Source organism: Ipomoea triloba, chromosome 9, assembly GCF_003576645.1.
Source record: "Ipomoea triloba cultivar NCNSP0323 chromosome 9, ASM357664v1".
NCBI lineage: Eukaryota > Viridiplantae > Streptophyta > Magnoliopsida > Solanales > Convolvulaceae > Ipomoea > Ipomoea triloba.
In genome coordinates this window covers 4,659,730-4,683,415 of record NC_044924.1, presented here as the reverse complement: position 1 = coordinate 4,683,415, position 23,686 = coordinate 4,659,730, and the positions used below count along the sequence as shown (strand labels likewise).

Below are 23,686 nucleotides of genomic sequence, written 5' to 3'. Positions count from 1 at the left end.
TTTAATCCTTTGCAATAATATTTTACTCTCCTATCAGTTATGGGCTTGGACCAAGTCTAAGTCCAGTCCATATCCATATTCTACTTCCATATTCTCTTCCACCCATTCTAAAAATGTATTTAAAAAGAAGAAAAAAGTAATTTTAACTTGTAATTCCTTTTTTTTTTTTTTTTTTGGTAGAATAAGAGTGACGGAAATGTGAAGTGAATTCCAGAAGTTAATTAGGTCAAGATGATGATTTTAACACGCATACACGATTTGGGGGCCTAGGTAGAAAGAGAAGAAAGTTAGGGGTGCGAAGTGAGAGAAGGCGAAGACTTTAGGGGGCTGGAGTGTAAAGGTTGGAGGGTGTGATTGAATATTTGATCCAAATTGGGATAAGACAAAATGTTTAAGGATTTGGGGTGTAAACATTGGAGAGAAAGGGTTAGAAGTGGGACACTGTAGAAAGTTTAGGGAATATCAAATATGATACAATAATATTGAAATAAGGAGTAGTAGCCACTTAGTCAGTAATAATCCCGTGCAACGGAATGACAAGGTCATACCAAGCTTGTGCGGCCTTATGACTTGGACTTGAGGTTGTGGCTTGTGTGACCATAGTTGGGAGCATCATGGCCTCTCTTGGGTGCATGTGGCTCACACGCCTCGATCAATGAGCAATTAGGCTGGCAAGGTGCACCAACACGCACCACACATTATTGTCGCGAAATTTATGTGGCTCTATGACATTTACGATATAAGATGTACGGAGCAACTTAACTTCTCGAGAAAATTGACAAGCTCAGTAGCTTCTTCCTCCTATAAGTAATGACTCTTCTTAGACTTTTAGGAATAAGCTTCTTCTCATATAAGCCATACCATACAACATCAATCTCTCCTCACCAGCGGATTCGCCCCTACATACATGGCGGTGGTTACATAGCAGATTTGTCCCTTCTTAGACTTAACATAGCCCTTGTCAGACCTTTATCTTAACACATTATTTTTTTTTGTTTGTACTTATTCTACATATTAAAATGGTTTTTTTTTTCTAATTTCCTTTATTTATTTTACAGCGCCCATTACCCGAATTATAATCCAGAAGTCATGTTCTAATAAAACCATCAAAGAGTGGTGGAATTTCGGTTGGCCCAATTTTTAGGAAATCTTGAAATAAAAAATAAATTATTTTTAGGGCTAATAATTAAAACACAAGAACAACAGATCTTAACAGAACGAGACAAACCCAAGAACAACGACTTTTAGCCAATTAAGACAGTTTAATTAGTTTTGGGTCGTAGTCGGTTTTGTTGGAGCACAAGAATGTTGCTAGGCAAGCTGTTGAGCATCCAATTGGGAGGGAGCTGAGCTCTCACGGCAATACGTGCATATTGTGTTAGATTTTTTTAAAAAAAAAAATTAATAATAATAAAACTAATTAATGTAGAATAAGAAATCATTTTTGAAGTCTTGTCTATGTCTCGTACTGTCATGCAAGTTTTCAATTGTCCTGGACCGTGGTTAAAAGTCTAAGTGTGAGTGTAGTGCCAATTATTATTCATGTTTAAATCTTTAATGGAAGAGAATCTTAACCTAAGCCTCTACTTTCCACCACCAGGGCGCCTCTTCCACCAACGGCCACCACACCGCCTTCCCACCGCCGTACCTCACCACCACCACGGCGTTCTTGTCCCTCGCCATCTTCCATCTTGATAATAATTATAATATATATATATATATATATATATATATATATATATATATATATATATATATTAATAATAAAAAATAGGGGTAGGGTAATATAGGTTGATAGCCTTAAGACCCTTGCGTCTCGAGCTCTTAACTTATTTGTCTTTTACTCTTTTTATTGTCTTCTAATAATTGTTGTTGTTTTGTCTCCCTCTGCATTTATTGCAGTGTCTCCTTCTGCATTTATTGCAGTTTATTATTTTCCTTCTCGTTATTTTACGAGGTTCGTTTTTTGGAGTGCTTCAAAGATACATATGGTCCTGACTAGTGTGATAGTCATCCTGATCGAAGTAGAAGACAATGGAATGCCTCTCAAGAACATCAGTTTAATGGGGAGGATACCCATTGATGAACCGGTCAAAAACACAAGGCTGGATATGTACCTTCAGTTGGAAAAAATGTCAATAGACTTCAGTACGAAGAAAAAGACTCAGGGGGTTTGCAAGTTACTCCGTCCAGAGGTCAACATGTACACATTCTGCAAGGCCATCAATCAGCTGACAAAAGTTTTAAGGTCCTATAAGGATCAAAACTCTCTTGTAATACAGTCTGCGAATCTAAATTTTATTAGCTTAGCTAGAAAATTTAGTTCTATGTCAGATTGTATGGAATGGTTTTACATTCCATTGAACCTTGTTGTACTTGTTTCTAATATTTAATGAAGGTTTTTTATTATTATCAAAAAAAAAAAACCTAAGAAAATAAAAAGTAAAACACATAGATCTTGCATTATTGAGATATATCCCACAATTTACCTCTTTTACAATTCTCAAGACAAGAGGTGAAGGGTCCTCAGATTTAGAGTTTATAGCCATATAAGTTTTCAAAATTCCATAGAAAAAATTAAAGTTTGATGTTTCAGAATTGACAAAAAGTATTGTAATAATGGTACGGTTAGATTACTTGAGAAAGCAACAAGATAGATACATTTTTTCAAAGTGTAAAGTAAGAACGAAACTTGGAGTAGAAGGAAAGAAATTGTTGTGTAATATATTCCTTCCCAGCAGGTTAGCATTGTTAGGTTCTAAAGACAAGTCTCAATCTAGGGTGATTCATTTAAAGATAACTCACAAAGGTATAACTTTTTTGTTTTGTTTTGTTTTGTTTTTTGTTTTGTTTTTTTTTTGTTTTTGTTTTTTTTTTTTTTATGGATAATTGGTCCAAATTAAAGAAATGTTGCAGTTGCTTGTTCTGATGAGTGATGAGTGATGAGCATGAAGGATGATTAGTAATAAATTATCAGTCTATATAAATAAGATATAGCAAACCCAACTGCCGCTTAAGACGGTTAGTAAGCGAACAATTGATACAATTGTAAAATCGAATATTAAAATAATAATTCATGCTAAATAAAAATAAAATTTAAATATCTTAAATACAACAACCGAAAACAACTCGTACTGAATTATCAAAGCTCATCTGATCTACATAATGGTAGGTGGTACTATTTCCCCAAACTCCCCAAGTGTTGTGAGTTGTGACATATATTACAAATAAAATACACCTAACACCGTACATATTTGGTGCTTACATAATAGGCGGTGCCTCTATCTTGCAAGATTAAGCTACATAAAGTTATTACTTAAAACAAATTAAAATGCAGAAATTTAAGAAGTGGCTTTGAAGGAACTAGAGATTATATTAAGGTTTTTGTTGGTATAGGCTCCGGTGAGTATACCATGGGCTAACCATTTATAGGCAGCTTCTGTTAAATGCATGCCATCCCAATTAGCATACAAATTTGGGTCAGCACACCCTTTTGTTGGAGGGTACCCACACTGAACAGATGCATTGAAATTGTATGGTCCTCCTGCTCCACAGCATGCTACAAGTGCCCCTTCTTTGAACCCTAATTTGTCCGGGGTGAGGTAAAATTGCATTGCCGCATTGTAATAATCAGCATAGATGATTGTAGCGTGGGGGTGAAGTTCCTGGAGGTGGTTAAGTTCGTTAATCAGAAGGCTGTTGTGGTACTTTGCGAAGTCGTTTAGCCAATTCAGGCAACCAGTTTCGGGATCGTAGTCGGTCTGGTTGGAGCTCATGTATGTTGCTAGGTAAGCTGCTGAGCATCCCTTTGGGAGCTCTCCTGGCACAAGTAGTGTAACGGCTCCTAGGCCAATCAGTTCCTACATTAGAATTAAAGGAAATTAAAGAGATAAAAGCTATATTCTTAAAGGAAAAGTATAAATTAGATTCTAAATCACTAAAGCACAGCCAGTGGATTTGAATTTGAGTTCTCATTATATAAGGTTTTAGATTTATCACAGGATATAACAAATATATTGCGACATAATATACGTGTGCATGTATTATAATTAAATGTCTAACATCTATTATTAGAATCAATTCTTACATGAATAACTGAGCCAATTTTGGAGACAACTTTTGAGACGTATGATTTAATAAAATCGGTTGGTATTCCTCCAAGGAATGCATGGTTGTAATCATTTCCTCCAATTTCACCCACTACTACTAATGAGCTTTTAAGAAATTCATTGCATTCTGCACGTCCAAATCAACAATATAATGGAGTCAAATATATTAAAAAATTTAACAAATGTTTAATATTCATGTACAGTAATCAAGGATAATAGGACTCGGAATAACTGATATCAACTTAATAAATAATGTATTTTGTCTAAATTATATATATATATATATATATATATATATATATATATATATATATATATATATATATATGCTCAACACCGCCAGGTATATTATCCAACTACACGTACAAAAACTTTTTCTAAAGCATTAAGTGGCTTAAAATGGACGCGATTAAGCATTCCCTTTTCAAAAGATGGAATTTAAAAAGTAATTTGAGTAAGCAAAGGTGGTGGAATATATAACAAGAAATACAAAAAAGAAAAAAAAAATCAAATAAAAAAAGTAAAAGAAAATTACCTGATGAGGAGTGGCAAATGGTTGGTAACATTTCCTTGAACCAATTCAATTGGCAGTCCAAGGAGATATTAGGGGTGAGATGGACTCCAATTTTCTTAAAAAATTCGTCGTCCAAAGCCGTAGCACCGGCGACGGCGAAATTCACACCTTGACCAAAATTCCGGCGGCCACTTTCATTTTTCTCCTCCCCGACATACGGCGGAAGAAACGGAAGCCCCAAACTATCGGCTACAACAAAAATGCCGTTACGTACGTTATCAACTAATTAAACTGTCATCAACAGAATAAAATAAAGCAATAAAAAAAAACGCGTTTAGTTCATTGCTTACGTACCGATGAAGTCGATGACGACACGGCCGTCGGAAAATCGGCCGGTGGGGGTGTGGAAGAAGGTTTCTCCGTAAGGTGGGAGGGCAAAGTGCGGTGGCCGGTTGGTTTCCGGTGATAGATGAAGGAGGTTTCCGGTGTCGGCTAACGAATCCCCGAAGCTAAAGAGGGATGTGTAGGGGGCGGCGGCGGCGGTATTTTCCGGTGATGTTCGTAACAAGAGAAATAAGAATGATAGTAACATTGTAACAATAAACACAGAAGAAGCCATGACAGGGTTTAGTGAAGTAGTACATACTTTAGGTCCAACGACTATATATAATTTTCACAAATCCGTTCTTAGCACTAATTGGTGCGTCACAGAAATGTTATATGTCGTTTGATATCCAACTTTTTTTTTTTAATTACAAAAAAATTATTCTATTTTAATCAGAACAATAAAAGAATTATTAATGCTAAAATAAATGGTAGAAGGTGCTACGAAATAATTTATAGACCAAATTCACATCTCAAATGAATAATTTAACTCTTAAGAGTTATATAAATAGTGTCTTATAACTCCATGGAAATCTTCCTTCCAAAACCATGGAAATCTCTGAAGGCCTGAAGACTTGCTAATATTTACTGTGGATCAAATATTTATCATTATGCCAAAAGTCACAGTTAGTAGCGAAAACACAATTTTATTGACTTGCTAATACTAATGGTCAGGATCGAGTGTTTAACACTATACTAAAAGTTATAATTAGTAGCGAACACGCAACGTTATTCTTTATTGGATGATAAGGAAAACTCACAACTACTGCCCGATGGTGCATGTTCATAGGGTAAACCCCACTTTTGTGATCTTAGCTAGCAAATGATCACAATGAGATAAATCAGCCTAGGTTTCCCATAGCTTACTAGCTCAAATTAACCAAGAAGGCCAAGTTGAACTTAGAGCTTCCATACATACCAATGGATTTTTTGAGGTTTTTAGAACAGTACGAAAACAAAGCTTGATTTTTCAACTGATGTAGACCATGTTTTTTGCTAGTTTTTTCTCCTGCAAAAGATAAATTTTTGTGGGATCCACGATTTGAGAAAGGAAAACAAAAGGCTTTGGCAGATACCGCGTGCCGGTGACAACATGCATAGTACTTGCAAGGGTTTTTTTTTTTTTTTTTAAATTTTTTTTCTTTTTCTTCCTTTTTTGTTCTCCCTCCTCTGTTTCTTAGTGGCACCTCAAAAACCACAAAAAATTTACTATGTAAATTATCACATCATTAATATTATTTTATAAATTATAAGAGAGTGATATGTTATTGATAAAATAACTTATAATTGGACAAAAGATTGAGCCTAGCAATTAATATTAGAGTAGACATCTACATATATAATATTGTCTACTCTCTAAATACTAAAAGTCGTCATCTACATAAATAGTATATTGTCCACTCTCCAAAGACTTACGTATTTTGCTTAATTCATATTTCATTTCATTGCTAAAAGTAAAAAAGGAATCTCTTCAAAGCAAGAGCTTCCCACTCTAGCCGGGCTTCAATTAACATATTTATTGCTTTAGGGGTACGTTGAGTGTTACGTATAACCACAAATCAAAACATACAAGTTACAAATGTACGCTCCAAATTTTACTAATCCCACATAAGATGACGACAACTTTCGTGCAGTTTAGCATTGTCTTACGCAATGAAATGTTACATATGCAACTACGCTTTTCTAACAAGGCAAAGCCTTAAAAAAAAAACAAAATTATAAAGTTTTTCTCCTTATAATAAATGACTCTGTTTTAGAGAACTATTCCACTTGGTGACAAAATTTTTGACTTATTCATAGTATAGACATTTTCACTAACAAGCCTTTTAAAAATGTTACTCCTTATTTTAAAAGTCATATTATAATTGACTATTTATCAAATGAAATGTCTCTTAATCAATTATTTATCAAATTAAAATGTACCACATAAAATTGGATTTTATAAATAATTTGTCAGTTTCTCTTAATAATTTGTACCTGTACTAATATGATAAGAAGTGAAGTTCAATGCATTATAGAGTATTTGTAGCATGTATATATACAGAGGAAAGCCTAACAATTACCTGCTGAAATATACAAATAGAAAGAGCTATTCTACAGGTAACTACTTAGAGAATCAGTAAACAATAATACAGAGTCAACAACAATTATTACTTCCCAATAAATATCACGATAGATTTTTCTTTTCTCTCAAAAGGTTGAGTCCCCAACTCTAAGGACTCTCACACTAAACAAGTAAACATCACGATTTGGTATTAAATTGTGATTTGTTCTTCTTAAAGCAAACAGAAAAGGGTGAAGAGCTAAACATTTCTTTACGAAAATTGTTACAGGAAAAGTAAACGTGTTTCTTCTTCTATTGAGCAGTCTTACTCTTACTGTCTTGGTATATCCCCTGTTTTCTGTTAAAATCCTACTAGAGTCTCATCCACTTTTCATCCCATTCTATTCACTAAATCATGCTTTTTATCAATGAAAATATGATTATTCATCCTCCATTTAGTAAGCCCTTTAACTTAATAACGCCAATGAGGGATGATAGACGGTGAAAAATACGGGAAAAAAAAACATTTTTCTTTCTTTTATCTGTGTGGGCAACATGATTCTTGCATTCATCTAGCATTTTGCATACTTTTTTTTTTGGTAAAAAACCTGGATCTTTCTTCGTCCGTTTAACAGTCTGGGTCCACCCGACGTTCATTCCAGGAGGCATAGAAGCTGACTCAGGGAGAATCGTCATTTGTAAGAAACGAACTCGGATTTCTGAGGGCCTCATTGCTGCTACCATGGAGACTTGATAGAAGAAGTTAAATGTGAGGTGTGTCTCAACTGATCATCACAGACCTAAATGCTAAAGGCCCAAAATCTTATTCAAGTTTCTATAAGCACAATCACTTTGTCAACTTAACATCTCTCAAGAAGCCATGTATTTTCTTTGCTAGATTTACTCGAGGAATTGTTGTAGATTATGAAGAGGCCATGCACTCAAGACCTAAGATGAACATATGTTCTCAATCTACACCGTAATTACAAGTTTAAAGTGAAATGAAAGATTCTCATTTTGATCAAGTCTAGCGTAAACCTATGGCCATGATTTACTACATCATTATATTCTTCAAGCTCAAGATGTTGCTTTGCTTTTGGGACTTATTTTCATTAAGTTTTAATGCTTATTTTGGTGTATTTTGGGCCTATAGGTCGCACAATTCGAAGGCCAAGGTTATTAGTTTTAGAGGCCATAAAGGCCTACCCAAGACTTATTAGTGACATGACAAATCCGCTTAGTTTAGTCCTATTACATCCTTTGTATTCTTCATTGTTATTCAATATTAGTATTTTCACCCGTGCGTTGTACGAAATGAATTTATTATAATATTTGGATCGATATATAATTATATAAATTATAACAACGAATATTATATATAGTGCAATTGATAAAATGAATTGGATCAATTATGTTTTTTGATGTTATCCTTGCTTAAATTTCAAGAAAATAGCACGGAGGATGATTTAGTTATAAATTATCAGTGTATATAAATAAGATATAGCAAACCCAACCGCTTAAGACAGTTGGTAAGCGAATAATTAATGTAATTGTAAAGTCAAACATTAAAAAATAATTCATGCCAAATAAAATTAAAATTAAATATCTTAAATACAACAACTCGTACAGAATTATATATTTTCAGTGAGATTCGAGCTTTAAATCTAATTTATCAAAGCTCATCTACTGAATGGTAGGTGGTACTATTTCCCCCAATTCAAGTGTTGTGAGTCGTGACATATATTATATTACAAATAACATACACCTAACACCATACATAATAGGTGCTTACATAATAGGCGGTGCCTGTATCTTGTAAGACTAAGCATACATAAATTTATTACATAACAAATTAAAATGCAGAAATTAAATTTAAGAAGTGGCTTTGAAGGAAGTAGAAATTGTATTAAGGTTTTTGTCGGTATAGGCTCCGGTGAGTATACTATGGGCTAACCATTTATAGGCAGCTTCTGTTAAATGGCCGCCATCCCAATTAGCATGCAAATTTGGGTTAGCACACGATTTTGTTGGAGGGTACCCGCATTTAAAAGATTCATTGAAATTGTATGGTCCTCCTGCTCCACAGCATGCTACAAGTGCCCCTTCTTTGAATCCTAATTTGTCTGGGGTGAGGTAAAATTGCATTGCCGCGTTGTAATAATCAGCATAGATGATTGTAGCGTGGGGGTGAAGTTCCTGGAGGCGATTAAGTTCGTTAATCAAAAGGCTGTTGTGGTATTTTGCAAAGTTGTTTAGCCAATTCAGACATCCAGTTTCAAAATCGTAGTCATTCTGGTTGGAGCTCATGAATTTTGCTAGATAAGCTGCTGAGCATCCCTTTGGTATCTCTCCTGCCACAAGTACTGTAACGGCTCCTAGGCCAATCAGTTCCTACATTAGAATTAAAGGAAATTAAAGAGTTAAAAGCTAGATTCTTAAAGGAAAAGTACAAATTAGATTCACAGCCAGTGGATTTGAATTTGAGTTCTCATTATATAAGGTTTTAGATTTATCACATGATATTAAATATATTGGGTATTAACTCTAACAATATATATTGCGACATAATATACGTGCAAGTAGTATAATTAAACGTCCAACATTTATTATTAAAAACAAATCTTACATCGACAATTGAGCCAATTTTAGAGATGACTTTTGGAACGTATGAGTTAATAACATCAGTTGATATTTCTACTTGGAATGCGTAGTTGTAATCATCTCCTCCAATTTCACCCACTACTACTAATGAGCTTTTAAGAAATTCCTTGCATTCTGCATACATGCCCAAATCAACAATAATAATCGAGTCAACCATATTAGAAAATTTAACAAATGTTTAATATACATGTACAATAATCAAGGATACCGCCTGGATCGGAATAACTGATATCAAATTAATAAATGTATTTTACCTATATATATATATATATATATGATCAAATGGGAATAAAGAAATAAGAACCAATTTCAGACTTACATTTAGAAAAATCAAATAGATGAAATCAAATTCAAAAAAATATAATAAAATTTTTGTAATTATTACAAATTTTACTATGCAATCTTGAACACTAAAATCTGTATACACTCAAATAAAAGAAAATTACCTGATGAGGAGTGGCAAATGGTTGGTAACATTTCCTTGAACCAATTCAATTGGCAGTACAAGGAGACATTAGGGGTGAAATGATCGATTCCAATTTCCTCAAAAAATGCATCGTCCAAAGCCGTAGCACCGGCGACGGCGAAATTCACACCTTGACTAAAATTCCGGCGGCCACTTTCATTTTTCTCCTCCCCGATGTACGGCGGAAGAAACGGAAGCCCCAAACTTTCGGCTGCAACACAAATAGTTACATATGTTATCAACTAAACTGTCACCGACAAAATAAAAAGTAATAATAATAAAAAATGTGTTGGGATCTAGTGGCATCCGGTTGCACCCCATGTGAAAGGGGTGAGTTCGAGCCTCAATGGAGGCGCGGCTGTCTCTGTGTGTTTCAGTATATTGAAAAAGTAATTTATGAATAGATACTACATTGTAACAGAGTCAGTAATACTCAAAAGAAAAAAAAAACGCATTTACGTACCGATGAAGTCGATGACGAGACGGCCATCGGAAAATCGGCCGGTGGGGGTATGGAAGAAGGTTTCTCCGTAAGGTGGGAGGGCAAAGTGGGGAGGCGGGTTTGTTTCCGGTAAGATATGAAGGAGGTTGCCGGTGTCGGCTAACGAATCCCCGAAGCTAAAGAGGGATGTGTACGGAGCGGCGGCGGCGGCGGCATTTTCCGGTGATGTTAGTAAGAAGAATGATAGTAACATGGTAACAACAAAGCTAGAAGAAGCCATGACAGGGTTTAGTGAAGTAGTACACATACTTAAGGTCCAACGACTATATATATAATTTTCACTGGCCTACTAATTAGATCAATGTTTTTAGTCTTTTTAACTTCGAGCTTATAGTTTTTTAACTTTCAACTACTTTTCATCTTTCAGCTACCTTTTTATTTAGGTTTGTAAACCATAACCTATGTGAAGTGATTCGTAAGTGGTAACACACTATGTGGTTACGTTCAATAATTAAATATTGCTAATGGGTTGAGGCGGGCTTAGAAGGATGAATCTAACATCTTGTTATATATTTAAACATGGTTGACTGCTACTCAGCTTCTCAATAATAATACTAATAAACCTCCATGAGTAACTCAGTTGGTTACATGGGTGAAGTTCGAAAAGGAAATATAATTAAAAAATAATAATAAAATTGTATATTTACTATTAGTTATAATTTTTACGGGTTACGCCTTTACTACTAATAAATACACCTTTAGCTTTTATGTGCTTTAATTTGTGTTGTTTAACAGGAACCAATACAAGATGATTAGATATCTACTTGCGTTAATTCGTTAATTGCTTGGATTGTTCGGCGGTTAGGGGACCATATTTAACTTAAGCTGTTATCATAAAAATAATTCACTATATCAATTGTCACATCATTAATAGTATTTTATAAATGATAAGAGAGTGATCTGATATGTTATTGATAAGATAACGACTTATGATTGGACAAAAAATTGATACTTACAATTAATATTAGAGCAGATTAAGTCATCTACGTATCTACATATATAGTATTGTCCCTCTCCAAAGACTTAATTATTTTGCTTAATTCATATTTCATTTCATTGCTAAATGGAAAAAGGAATCTCTTGAAAGCAAGAACTTCCCACTCTAGCCGGGCTTCAACTAACATTATTTATATTTTAATACTTTTGAGTTCCACTTCACCATCACAACTCTTTAATTAAAATAATAATTCAATATATATTATACGATTTATTTATATTTTAATATTCTGTTGACTTCATGTTAATGGTTCAACTTCACCATCACAACTCTTTAAAATAATAATTCAATATATATTCTACGATTTGTTTATATGTTAACATTCTTTTGAGTTCATGTTAAGCCATTATTATATATACATTGCATAAACCAGCACAATCCATCTAGTAGTTTGCAATAAAATAAAATAGGCAAACTTTATTCACAGTGGAAGGACTCTTTTGCTTAAAATTCTACATGCCATCAATATAGGCAGATATTCAGTTAAAGCTAAACTGAATATCTAAGTTAAAATCACTAACTGACTTAATCATCTACTTGCACCACAATCACTTAATAATATATTATATTATATTATAAGTTAAAATCACTAACTGACTTAATCATCTACTTGCACCACAATCACTTAATAATATATTATATTATATTATATATATGAGAAAATACTTACACTATGGTGAAAACCAAGGTTTGTCTTTTGGGAAAAAATAAGGTTTGTTTCATTGACAAGCACAACCTTACTATCTAAAAATAAACATCGTATCATTGGGGCTGCTGAAGACGGAAGGTCTGTTTAAATTTTTTAATTTTTTTCACAGGATTTTAATTTATTTTTTTAAGATTTTGTTTTTCAAATTTTATGAAAATTTATTTTCACAAGATTGATTAATGGAAGACTTTGAATTCCTTGAAATTTAATTCTTTAAATTTGAGGAATTAAAATTTTAAACGTCTCCTTAAAGGAATTATTTTTGTTGTATTAAACAACAATTGTAGGTGATATATGACAATAATATCAAATGATGATTATGGTATGTGCGCGTATTACTATTCTTGCACCTAACTCTATTAATTTCTCTTTCACAAAAAAAAAAAAAAATCTATTAATTTCTGCCGTATATTTATTGGTTCCATAACAACATAATTAAAGCATGTGCTCCATCTCAACTAAATGCCTAAGCTGATAGTTGGACTGCACATATTATATTTATGCGCACGTTGGATTCCAAGCGCAACACGTGGCTGCAAATATTATATTTATGCTCACACGCCCCCTCAACGTGTGCGGTGGATTCCAAGCGCAGCTCTGATATCAAATTAAAGCATGTGCTCCATCTCAACTAAAAGCCTAAGCTGATAGTTGGACTGCACATATTATATTTATGCTCACAATTAATTAAGAACAATATATAGGTGAGGAATTAATGTTAGAAAATTCGAACATTTTATTGCAATCCAACTACCACTACCACTAGGTACGACAATGCATGGGGAGTGAGAAGTGGAATCTGATTCCATGGAGTTTTAAATGTTCATGCATTAAAGCATATCATGCTGGAACCCATATTCAATTTAAAATATTGAGGTTGATATTATTGTTTGGCGTTTCAGATTTCAGTTTACGAATGCAATTCAAGAAGGAGACAAATTATGTTATGGACCCGGTCCACTTGCAAATCGACTCAGGTTCATGTTCACAATTTAAAAATTTTATGTTTACAATTTTAGAATTCTATGCTCATAATTTTACAACTGTATATTTACAATATTATATTTTATATCTCAATATACAAAATTACATTATTCAATATTTACAAAATTTTAACTATATATTTACAATTTTGTTATATAAATTAAAAAACTGTGTTATACTATTGAATATAGAGTTATGAAATTGTGAGTATACAGTTCTAAAATTGTAAACATAAAATTATAAAATTATGAACATAGAATTCTAAAATTATGAATATTGATCAGCGGACCCGAGCCCATGGCATAACATTTTGGTGTATTTTGGGCCTCTAGGTCGCACCATTCGAAGGCCTAGGTTATTATGTTTAGAGGCCATAAAGGCCTACCCAAGACTTATTAGTGACATGATCGACAATCCAATTATTGGGCGTATTATATCCTTTGTATTCTTCAATGTAATTTAATATTACTTCCACTTCACCATCACAACTCTTTAAAATAATAACTCTTTATTTTTCACCAAAAGACAATCCTTGATTTTTACCAAAGAACAACAATTTGATTTAGGGCTGCAATTCTTTACAACAATCAAACTATATAGCAAATAAATTGGCAAAATGTCAACGCTAAGTAGGTGAAGACAAGGGGGTCGGAGGTAGGTGTAATTTTCATTATGGTTTCACTTGTTTAATTCGCAGGATTTTAATTTTTTTAATGATATGTTTTTCAAATTTTCAGAAAATTTATTTTCACAAGATTGATTAATGGATCGGAAGAGTTTGAATTCCTTGAAATTTAATTCTTAAAGAAATTATTTTTGTTGTATTAAACAACAACAATTGTATGTGATATATGACAGTAATATCAAATGATGATCATGGTACGTGCGCATATTACTTTTGAGTCAAGCCCGTGTTTAATTTTTTTATTTATTTATTTTTTTTTGGATCGAAAGAGAGGGTACCCAAAAAACAATCTAATGTCTTTTCACAAAGATCCGCTTGGAATCAATGGGTCATCAAACTCATTCCAAACACAATTCATTTGATCCACAATTTTCCCAAATATGTTTTGCATAAGAGAAAATATTCCATTAATGACTCATTTCATTTTTAATTTATGATATTGATTTCCTAAATTAAGTTAGATTTATCTAACGAAGTTGCCAATACATACACCTATTATATTAACAAACTAGACTTTTGTCCAGGGGTGTCATGGGGATTTTTGTTTTAAATATTTTAAAAATCATTTATATGCTGTTGTATAATAGGTATTTTGTTTTTGAAAATTAATTAGCGTTTAATAATAATAATAATATGGATTATAAATATTTATATAAGGTTATATGCTCATATATAATGAATGTGAAATTATACATCCTTTAATTTACAACAAGATTTTGAAAATTTCATTGTACATTAGCCTTTTAATTTAGTATTGTCAAATATGTTTTGATTAATTGCTTTAATAATGGGGTGGAGATTTTAGCAAGTTTTTATTCCCGCAAATACCACATTTTTGTGTGACCATTAAATAGAAAAGTTGTGCTGATTGCGCTTTTAGTTAATTGTTGCACCTAGTAGGCGTATCACTTGTATGCATTGCACGCACCAACTGAGCGTGTAAATGTATCTTTTATTGTTGTTGTTGTTGTGGCTTTTTGTCAGAATTTTTTACCTCATTTTTCTTCTTCTCTCTTCCCTTTGTATCTCACCTAAAATTGAAAAAATCATTCAAAAAATTTAATTCTCAGAGATGCTCTTACAATTTTAATTGAATTCTCTTTCCAGAATCAATCATCACACTATTTATTAGCCTCCTTTCAACATTTCCATACAACAAATTTTTATAACGTACTTTCAAACCATACTACAACCAAATGTTACATAGAATCCAAATTGAATAAAACTACCAAATACTATATCTTTTTTACCCGAGATGCTAATTTGATTAAATTAAAATAAAACCACACCCGTTTCCACTAAAACTGAACGGCATAGTGAAGCATGGTGTCTTAGCTTAAACTTGGGCAACCTTAGCATTTGCAGGGCATAACGTATCCATACGAGGATAAGTATATGTGCCGTCCAGTAAACTATTGGTTATAAGTATATAAGCGGTCTCCGTCAAATGATACCCATCCCAGTTGACAAATTTAGAAGGATCCGGGCAGCTAGTTGCGCCCACGTCTCCGCATTGGAGATTAGGGTTGAAATTGTACGGACCACCCCCACCACAACATGCTGTTAGGGCACCTCCCGAAAATCCTGTATATCACACATGACACGAAATTTGTTACAACTTGTATATTGAACTCATAGCGTCATTATGGAATGGTGAAATAAAATTACCCAATGTTTCTGGACCGTCGTAAATTCGCATGGAAGCATTGAAAATATCAGTGTAAATAATATTGGCATAGGGATGACGTTCTCGCAGAAGACTGAGCTCTTTCTGAAGCAATTGATTGTGGTAAGCAGCCATATCGTTGACCCAAATGAGACACCCCAAATCGTCGTAGTCTTCAATGTTGGGACTTGGGTAATATGTCAAATAGGAAGCTGCACATCCAAGTGGGAGCACACTTGGGACCATTATTGTTCTAGCGCCTAACTCTATTAATTTCTGCATTTATTGGCCAGGTTTCATGACAACATTAATTAAGAATGATATATAGTTGAGGAAAATATGATTGAAAAGAACATTATATTGCAATCCAACTACCACTTCATACTCAACCCAACTAAAACTAGTTAACTACCACAAAGGTAAGTAAAAGTTTGTCCAACATGTAAATATAAAAAAAAAAGTAAGTTTATATCATGTCTTTAAAACTATAACATTGTATTAAAACATTAAAAAAAAAAAAAACTATATATGAGTATCCAATTCTTCATCAATCATCATGACATGATGAGAATTTGACTCGAATTAGCTTCTTACGTGTTTTTGTTACTTAAATAACTTTAATATTTGTTATTTTTAATTACGTTATATTATTCTAGATTAAAATAAAATTCTACAAAACACTTACATGTGCACCCTCAGCAATGGCATGAGCAACAATAGGGATAAATGGTCGGATGACACTAATGTCTTTTCCAGATAGAAGTGAGTGAGTGTAGTCGTTTCCACCAAATTCCCCCAAGACAAATAAAGAGTTCTCCAGCAAGTTCTTGCAATCTGTATTTTAAATTAGATAGGAGTTTACTTAGATAATTAAATATCTTTAAATTATAATTCCAAAAGTAAAAGTATAAAAAAAAAAAAACAAACAACTAGCTAGGTTGTATATATATGTGTTTCTACATACCTAGTTGTATCATTTCTAAAAGCAGTTATAATTATCCACGTATTGGATATTTGATTAATTGGATATTTTAAAATTTAAGAGATAATTAAGAATACTATTATTAATTTTTGTAAATGTCAAAACTAATCATTTAAACTACTCCGTAGTAAATATACATCTTAAAATATAAATAAATAATAAAAATATACAATAAATTACTATTAAAAAGAAGAATATAATAAAAATAACATTTTTTATTCTTATTATAGACTTAATACTAATATAGTAATATATATACATATGTACTAAAATATTTGGAATGGGACAGGCCGCTCCACCAATGTACCTCCGCCACGTATACAAGTATAATAAATGTTTGGATCTGCAATTATATTGGTTAATATATAGTTGAACTCATCCATCAAGAACGTAACGATGTTGCCGGGTCAAGTTACAATATGTTCTTATCAAAATCAGAACACCCGGGCCCGGGGATTATTAATTGCTTCACGACACCATACTTAATGCACAATATATTAGATTACTTGTATGAATGACAGGGTCACTTACCTTTCCCACCATATTTTAAAACTAAAATGGTTATTTAGTATTAAAATTAAAAGCTATGGTCTGAACCAAATCTTAATATACCTACTGCATCTTATAAAATTAATAAACTAATATTTTACCAACTATTATGTAATGTGATGTTACCTCGATTATTGATTCTGATCGAAAAAAGAAGGGAAAAACTAACGTACCCGAAGGTGAGTTGCAGAGCGATGGAATCATATCTTGAAAGGCATGCAATTGGTCTTTCATGGAGACGTTGGTGACGGTATCATAAATGTCTAGCTTTTCGTAGAATTCCGCCGGCAGTGCACGCGATCCCACCACCGCGAAATTAACCCCTTGCCGGATATTATTTCCGCCGGCTTGAGCTTTACGGCTGAGCGAAGGCGGCGGAATCTCTAGTCCGTAATACTGAGCTGCAAGTTTCACCAAACATCATATATATATAAATAAAATTTAATATCTGTGACCCTACCAAGTGAGAGGTCACAGATTTGATCTCAGTGGGAGTGTTTGCTCTTTGTGCTTTTGAGAAAAGTATGTATGGACAGATATTACATTGTAACAAGTCTATAGAATTCAAAATATATATATATATTCAACTAATAATGGAACTTTTATTTACTATACCGATTAAATCGAGGATGACGCGGCCGTCGGAGCAGCGGCCGGTGGGATGGCCGAAAAAGGTTTCTCCATAAGGAGGGAAGTACATGTGGGGAACGGAGCCATCAGTCTCGAGGTGAATGAGGTTTCCGGCGTCGGTGAGGGAATCTCCGAAGCCGAAGATGGCGGTGTAGCATGCGGCGGTGCAGCCAATGCACGCCACCAATAATGCGAGGAAGAAAGGAAGGGAAGAAGATGAAGGAACCATGAGAGAGATAGGTGATGAAGAAGCTAAGGAGTATAATATAATGGAGTGGAGACAAGTGGGGTGAAACTTAAACCGGCGGCTTCCTGTTATATTTTAATTTCTTATTATATATATTGTATAATGACAACAATTATATTTGTTGTCCACTTGTCCATGTGCCATGCGTGCAATAATAATGCAAATAAAATTTCCCTTTGTCAACTAAAAAAACAGTAATGGTGAAATACGATAAAGATTCATGCACCCATGCCAACACATTATTGAGTATTAATGAAGATGGGATCGGAGTGGTTGAATATTGAAATCCAAATATAGTCCGTTTTTTTTTTTTTGAAAATAAATCCAAATATAGTCCTTTGCAACGGTTAAATGGCTATAATAATATGTATACGGCTGTTGTTCTTATCTATTTTGGTATGATGATGACAGCTCAATCTTTCCTCTTTACCCTTTTGCTATAGAGTGAAATTTGTGAGAGACCGTCTCACGGATCCTTATTCGTGAGACGGGTCGGGTCGGGTCAAAACACCATGCAAATATCATACTTATATGTGCAAATGTCATACTTATATATTCAAATATAACACTAATCAATAATACACTTTTTGTTACTTATAAGAGAAAAAGTAATACATTTTTCATAATAAGTAATGTTGACAAGTGCCCCTTACTTATAAGGGCAAATATAATACTTTTGAGGACAAATGTAATACTTTAAATCGAAATGTAAAAGTATTGTATTTTCCCTTAAAAGTATTAGATTTACCCTTATAAGTGTTACATTTACATCTTGACCCGACTCGATCAGACCCATGAGACGGTCTCACACAAGTTTTTGCCTTTGTTATATATTCTCTCTCTTTTTCATTCCCATTCAAATTTAATTAATTCTTCTTGTAAGATCCTTGGTCAGCTATTACAATAATTTTTCGACCCATGTGCCATATTTACAATAATAATGCCATACCAAGAGCCTCTCACTATATACTTGTTTTTTTTTTTTTTTCTGAATACTAGTGACTCGATTAGAATGTAGTATCTGTTCATACATACGTTCCCAACCTACTGAAGCACAACGAGCCAACGCCCCCACCGGGGATCAAACCTGTGACCTCTCACTTGGGAGGGCCACAGCTATGCCGCTTGACCACAAGGCCTTTGGCCACTATATACTTGCTTATTGTTGTAAATATAACATTACCGTTTGCAATAATTTCATGGGAATGGAGCTATAAATATTATATGTTATCCTTAGTATGACCTTCAATATATAGATGGAATAATATTGATGGTGTAAATGTAAACGGGGGTACGAATTTACACCACGTGTGTTTGATTGTGTATGATGTAGTGTATGAAATGTGTATGCTTGGGGAGGAAAACTATGGTTTCCTCCCGAGAAGATGAGCCAAGAACAAGAGAGAGAGAGTGAGAGTTGAGTGATGAATGGAATCAGGATCCCGAGAGGCAAGGGATGAGAGGGTCTGCCATTACAGTGGAGGGTCAGGTCCTTTATATAGGAATAGGACCTGACCTTTCAGGAATATAATATTCCCCAAAGGTCACTTGCCCTTTAACAATTCCTAAGGGACACCCGACCTTTTAGGGGTACAATAATACACGGACTATACACATTGTACTTCTACAGTAGTCCCTGGGGGTATTTACCCATCAAATATATTACTATAAAATATTATAGGTAGGCACCCCACTTTTATGCACATATATATTTTAAAGTAATACGTATATAACTTGCGATAACATACATATTCAATTCTTACCCCTCTTTACACTTCTCACATCATATTAGAGTTAATTATTTCAACTTTTTCACACAAGAAATGAATTAGTTATACATTTATACTACAAACTAGATTATACAAAAAAAAAATAATAATATATTAATCATACTGTATTATACTACTTGCTATATTTATCACAACGAAAGAGATTTTTAACAAATTTTAAAATGTCATTAAATTTTATAATCGTCCACTTTCAGTTGAACTTATTAAAATATTTAAAACATGAGGGCTTGCAGGATCAACACAACTAAGCATATCTTAGAGCTATCAACTTTTTCATAATAATTTATGAAAAATGGTATTTTTAGTTATTCAATTATACTCAGATATAAATTTTGATTTAATTTATAATTTTTTAATATACTACATTTATATTTGCTTCCTATAGATCAGATTACATGTCGATTCAAAATTCAGACTTTCATGCTTAAAAAATCCAAGAGTACAATACCATGGTTCTTATGTTGGGTTGTCCACAGAAGAAGACAGAAAACACAAATCATATCCCTTGGTTTTGTTCTTTTGTAATTTTGTTTACTTCATTGTACATCTGATATGTAATGTTTTTTTTTTTTTTTTTTTGAAAAATTCTGATATGTAATGTTACTTGTCTAACCTAAATTACTAATGGATAATTGATAACACTTAAATAGCACCCACCTTGGCACAGATTTATTGTTTGATTGGCTTGTGTTAATTACAGGTGTGTTTGGTTTGAATATGGGAATTAAAATCAGAATTGGAATTGAAATAATTACCAATATTGTTATTTGGTTATATATGTATGACCCTGTAATTAGAATAAAAGTTTTTAAAATACAAAAATAAAAAATCAAGACAATTGATCATGATACCCAAAGCACCAATATTAACAAAAAATCAAAATAAAAATCTAAAAGTACTAATCCTATGAAGAGAAAAGGGACGAAATGCGAAAGCGATGAAATGAGGGATGGATAAGACGCCTAAATTAATGAAATAATACATGAGTAAATTAGGTAACAAGTTTTTTTTTTTTTAATTATAAGGGTAATCAAATCATATACATGTGTATTTTAAAATTTTGTCAACCAAATATTGTGTATGATTTTTTTAGGATTACTAGCTCTATTACAATGAAACATTGTGTATGACTTTTATTCACATTCTTTGTATCTAACCCAGTCTATGAACCAAATACAGCCTAAATGTTTAAATTTCAATTAGTAGATGGCTTTATGAAGGAGGCATTTTCAACTCATAATAATTCAAAGATGAGGAAAGTTAAAGTTGGGACCAAAAACGAAGATTTGCTAAGAATAGGTTGATGTATCAACTTGGTTTGAATTAGTATTGTAATTAAGAATCAACATAGTTTAGTAGATGCTTAACACCCCATTTTCAAGATATTTCCTGAATTAAAAATATAATTAACTTGTTATGTTATAATCAATCATAAGTTTTATTATATTAGTCCCTTTTAACATTTTCCAACACTACTAACAAAGATTTTATAAATGTTGAACCATACAACCAAGAAACCATATTTAATAACAACACTTGCAAATATTTTCCCGGATTCTAATTTCATCCTGAAAATATGACGTCAATCTCTTAGTAGAATTTCTACCAAAAGTGAACCTCAAATTAAAGTCAAGAATGACAGCGTCCTAACTTAAAGTTGGGCAACTTGGCCATTTGTAGGACATAAATCATTCATACTTGGATAAGTATATGTGCCGTCTAATAAACTCTTGGTAATAAGTTTATAAGCCGCCTCTGTCAAATGATACCCGTCCCAGTTAACATACGTAGAAGGATCCGGACAACTGGTTGCTCCCTCGTCCCCGCATTGCAGATCAGGATTAAAATTGTACTCACCACCCCCACCACAACATGCTCTTAAAGCACCTCCCGAAAATCCTGTCCAGTCACATACATATAATATGTTAAAATTCGCGATGTCATTTAAAGAAAAAGCCAGCTAGGTTAAAATAAATTTACCCAATGTGTCGGGACCGTCGTAAATTTGCATGGCGGCATTGAAAATATCAGTGTAGATAATATTAGCATAAGGGTGACGTTCTCGCACGAGATTGAGCTCTTTTTGAAGCAATTGATTGTGATAAGAAGCCATATCGTTCACCCAAATGAGACACCCCAAATCGTCGTAGTCTTCAGGGTTGGGACTTGGGTAATATGTTAAATAAGAAGCCGCACATCCAAGTGGGAGCACGCTTGGAACCATTACTGTTCTTGCTCCTAGTTCTATTAGTTTCTGCATTTGTTTTTTCATCGGAACAATAAAAGTTATTAATTAATTAAGGAATCTATGTCAGAAAATACTATACAGTCCATTAGTCCAACTACCTCTTTTATGCACAACAACTCACAACCCAACTACCACCAGATTTGTTTTTTCTATTAACAATTTTATTATCGTATTTTTAATTGCATTAATTAAAATATTTATAGAAAACACTTACATGGGCACCCTCAGCAATGGCATGGGCAACAATAGGGATAAATGGCCGGATGACAGTAATGTCTTTTCCAGATAGAAGTGCGTGAGTGTAGTCATTGCCACCGAATTCTCCAAGGACAAATAAAGAGTTCTCCAACAAGTTCTTGCAATCTGCATTTAAAAAAAAATATATGTAAATATCTAAGAGTTTAATTAGCTAAGTAAAAAACCTTTAAATTATACTCCATAATTCCATAATTAGAAAGGTAGCTTTTCTTTAGGTTGCTACATCGGTGTGCGGGTTCTAAAAGCAGCAAGTTGATATAATAAATGTTTGGACCGGAAAATGTTTAATATATGGTTGAACCCATTCATAACCCTTGGGAGTTGGGTCTGGGCAACTTATGATATTATAATGTTATTATCCAATGGAGAAAGAAGAAAATAAAATAGCGCAGTGTAAACTGTAAAGTCGTATTCAAAGTTAAAATTTTTTGATATTGACAGAACGCAGGGGGTTTATTTTTTAATTTGTACGAATTACATTACTGGGTCGCCTTCACCATATCCCAACAAATTAAAAAAAAAAAACAAAACAAAAAGTTCAAATAAATTTTGGGGGTGAAACATAACATACCCGAAGGTGAGTTACAGAGCGAAGGAATCATATCTTTGAAGGCGTGCAATTGGTCTCTCATGGAGACGTTGGTGACAGTATCATAAATTTCTAGCTTTTCGTAGAATTCCGCCGGCAGTGCTCGCGATCCCACCACCGCGAAGTTAACCCCTTGTCGGATATTATTCCCGCCGGTTTGAGCTTTACGGCTGAGCGACGGCGGCGGAATCGCAAGTCCGTAATGCTCCGCTGCAAGTTTCACCAAACATCATAAATCAAATTCCCTCGATAGATTGCCTAAGACTTTCTGGTCAAGAATATATTTAAACAAATACTACAGTGTAACAGAGTTAATAGTATTAAAAAGAAAAATTCACTCAATAGATTCCACCTAATAATATGTAAAGGTAGCGGTGAGCCGGTGATGCATACCGATTATATCGAGGATGACGCGGCCGTCGGAGCAACGGCCGGTGGGATGGCCGAAAAAGGTTTCTCCGTAAGGAGGGAAGTACATGTGGGGAACGGAGCCGTCAGTCTCGAGGTGAATCAGGTTTCCGGCGTCGGTGAGGGAATCTCCGAAGCCGAATATGGCGGTGTAGCATGCGGTGGCGCAGCCAATGCTTGCTAACAATACTACCAAGAAAGAAAAGGAGGAAAACGGAGCCATTAGAGAGGTAGGTGAATAACGACTAGAGAGGTAGGTGAAGA

At 33.6% G+C, this 23,686-nt stretch overlaps 4 protein-coding genes across 4 annotated transcripts; all 4 read right to left on the bottom strand.

Moving 5' to 3' along the window:
- Positions 1-3,073: 3,073 nt before the first annotated feature.
- Positions 3,074-5,282, bottom strand: LOC116028643 (GDSL esterase/lipase At1g28600-like). The gene is made up of 4 exons (XM_031270418.1): positions 4,978-5,282; positions 4,645-4,872; positions 4,088-4,236; positions 3,074-3,860 (listed from the first exon to the last, which is right to left on the bottom strand). The coding sequence occupies exons 1-4, from the start codon at positions 5,240-5,242 to the stop codon at positions 3,342-3,344; spliced, it is 1,161 nt and encodes a 386-aa protein (XP_031126278.1). The 5' UTR covers positions 5,243-5,282; the 3' UTR covers positions 3,074-3,341.
- A 3,345-nt stretch (positions 5,283-8,627) lies between these two features.
- LOC116030386 (GDSL esterase/lipase At1g28580-like) lies at positions 8,628-10,906 on the bottom strand. Its single transcript, XM_031272616.1, has 4 exons — positions 10,642-10,906; positions 10,159-10,389; positions 9,678-9,826; positions 8,628-9,442 (listed from the first exon to the last, which is right to left on the bottom strand). The coding sequence occupies exons 1-4, from the start codon at positions 10,898-10,900 to the stop codon at positions 8,924-8,926; spliced, it is 1,158 nt and encodes a 385-aa protein (XP_031128476.1). The 5' UTR covers positions 10,901-10,906; the 3' UTR covers positions 8,628-8,923.
- A 4,233-nt stretch (positions 10,907-15,139) lies between these two features.
- LOC116028662 (GDSL esterase/lipase At1g28590-like) lies at positions 15,140-18,171 on the bottom strand. Its single transcript, XM_031270439.1, has 5 exons — positions 17,868-18,171; positions 17,426-17,653; positions 16,407-16,555; positions 15,724-15,997; positions 15,140-15,639 (listed from the first exon to the last, which is right to left on the bottom strand). The coding sequence occupies exons 1-5, from the start codon at positions 18,109-18,111 to the stop codon at positions 15,392-15,394; spliced, it is 1,143 nt and encodes a 380-aa protein (XP_031126299.1). The 5' UTR covers positions 18,112-18,171; the 3' UTR covers positions 15,140-15,391.
- Positions 18,172-21,338: 3,167 nt separating this feature from the next.
- On the bottom strand, positions 21,339-23,686 carry LOC116028971 (GDSL esterase/lipase At1g28590-like). The gene is made up of 5 exons (XM_031270829.1): positions 23,408-23,686; positions 22,997-23,224; positions 22,382-22,530; positions 21,900-22,173; positions 21,339-21,818 (listed from the first exon to the last, which is right to left on the bottom strand). Exons 1-5 carry the CDS (start codon positions 23,643-23,645, stop codon positions 21,571-21,573), a joined length of 1,137 nt encoding a protein of 378 aa, XP_031126689.1. The 5' UTR covers positions 23,646-23,686; the 3' UTR covers positions 21,339-21,570.

What these genes read in the sequence shown, in the direction of transcription:
- LOC116028662 (XM_031270439.1), bottom strand. Translation starts at nt 18,111, where the DNA reads ATGGTTCCTTCATCTTCTTCCCTTCCTTTCTTCCTCGCATTATTGGTG. An exon ending in GCTCTGCAACTCACCTTCGG is followed by an intron (nt 16,556 to 17,425) that starts GTACGTTAGTTT and finishes TTTAAAATACAG; the next exon opens with ATTGCAAGAACTTGCTGGAG. An exon ending in CGACGGTCCAGAAACATTGG is followed by an intron (nt 15,640 to 15,723) that starts GTAATTTTATTT and finishes TGTGATATACAG; the next exon opens with GATTTTCGGGAGGTGCCCTA.
- LOC116028643 (XM_031270418.1), bottom strand. Translation starts at nt 5,242, where the DNA reads ATGGCTTCTTCTGTGTTTATTGTTACAATGTTACTATCATTCTTATTT. An exon ending in TGTCGTCATCGACTTCATCG is followed by an intron (nt 4,873 to 4,977) that starts GTACGTAAGCAA and finishes TTTTTGTTGTAG; the next exon opens with CCGATAGTTTGGGGCTTCCG. An exon ending in AAATTGGCTCAGTTATTCAT is followed by an intron (nt 3,861 to 4,087) that starts GTAAGAATTGAT and finishes ATTCTAATGTAG; the next exon opens with GAACTGATTGGCCTAGGAGC.
- LOC116030386 (XM_031272616.1), bottom strand. Translation starts at nt 10,900, where the DNA reads ATGGCTTCTTCTAGCTTTGTTGTTACCATGTTACTATCATTCTTCTTA. An exon ending in CATTTGCCACTCCTCATCAG is followed by an intron (nt 9,827 to 10,158) that starts GTAATTTTCTTT and finishes GCATGTATGCAG; the next exon opens with AATGCAAGGAATTTCTTAAA. An exon ending in AAATTGGCTCAATTGTCGAT is followed by an intron (nt 9,443 to 9,677) that starts GTAAGATTTGTT and finishes ATTCTAATGTAG; the next exon opens with GAACTGATTGGCCTAGGAGC.
- LOC116028971 (XM_031270829.1), bottom strand. Translation starts at nt 23,645, where the DNA reads ATGGCTCCGTTTTCCTCCTTTTCTTTCTTGGTAGTATTGTTAGCAAGC. An exon ending in CGTCATCCTCGATATAATCG is followed by an intron (nt 23,225 to 23,407) that starts GTATGCATCACC and finishes TGAAACTTGCAG; the next exon opens with CGGAGCATTACGGACTTGCG. An exon ending in CCATTGCTGAGGGTGCCCAT is followed by an intron (nt 22,174 to 22,381) that starts GTAAGTGTTTTC and finishes AAACAAATGCAG; the next exon opens with AAACTAATAGAACTAGGAGC.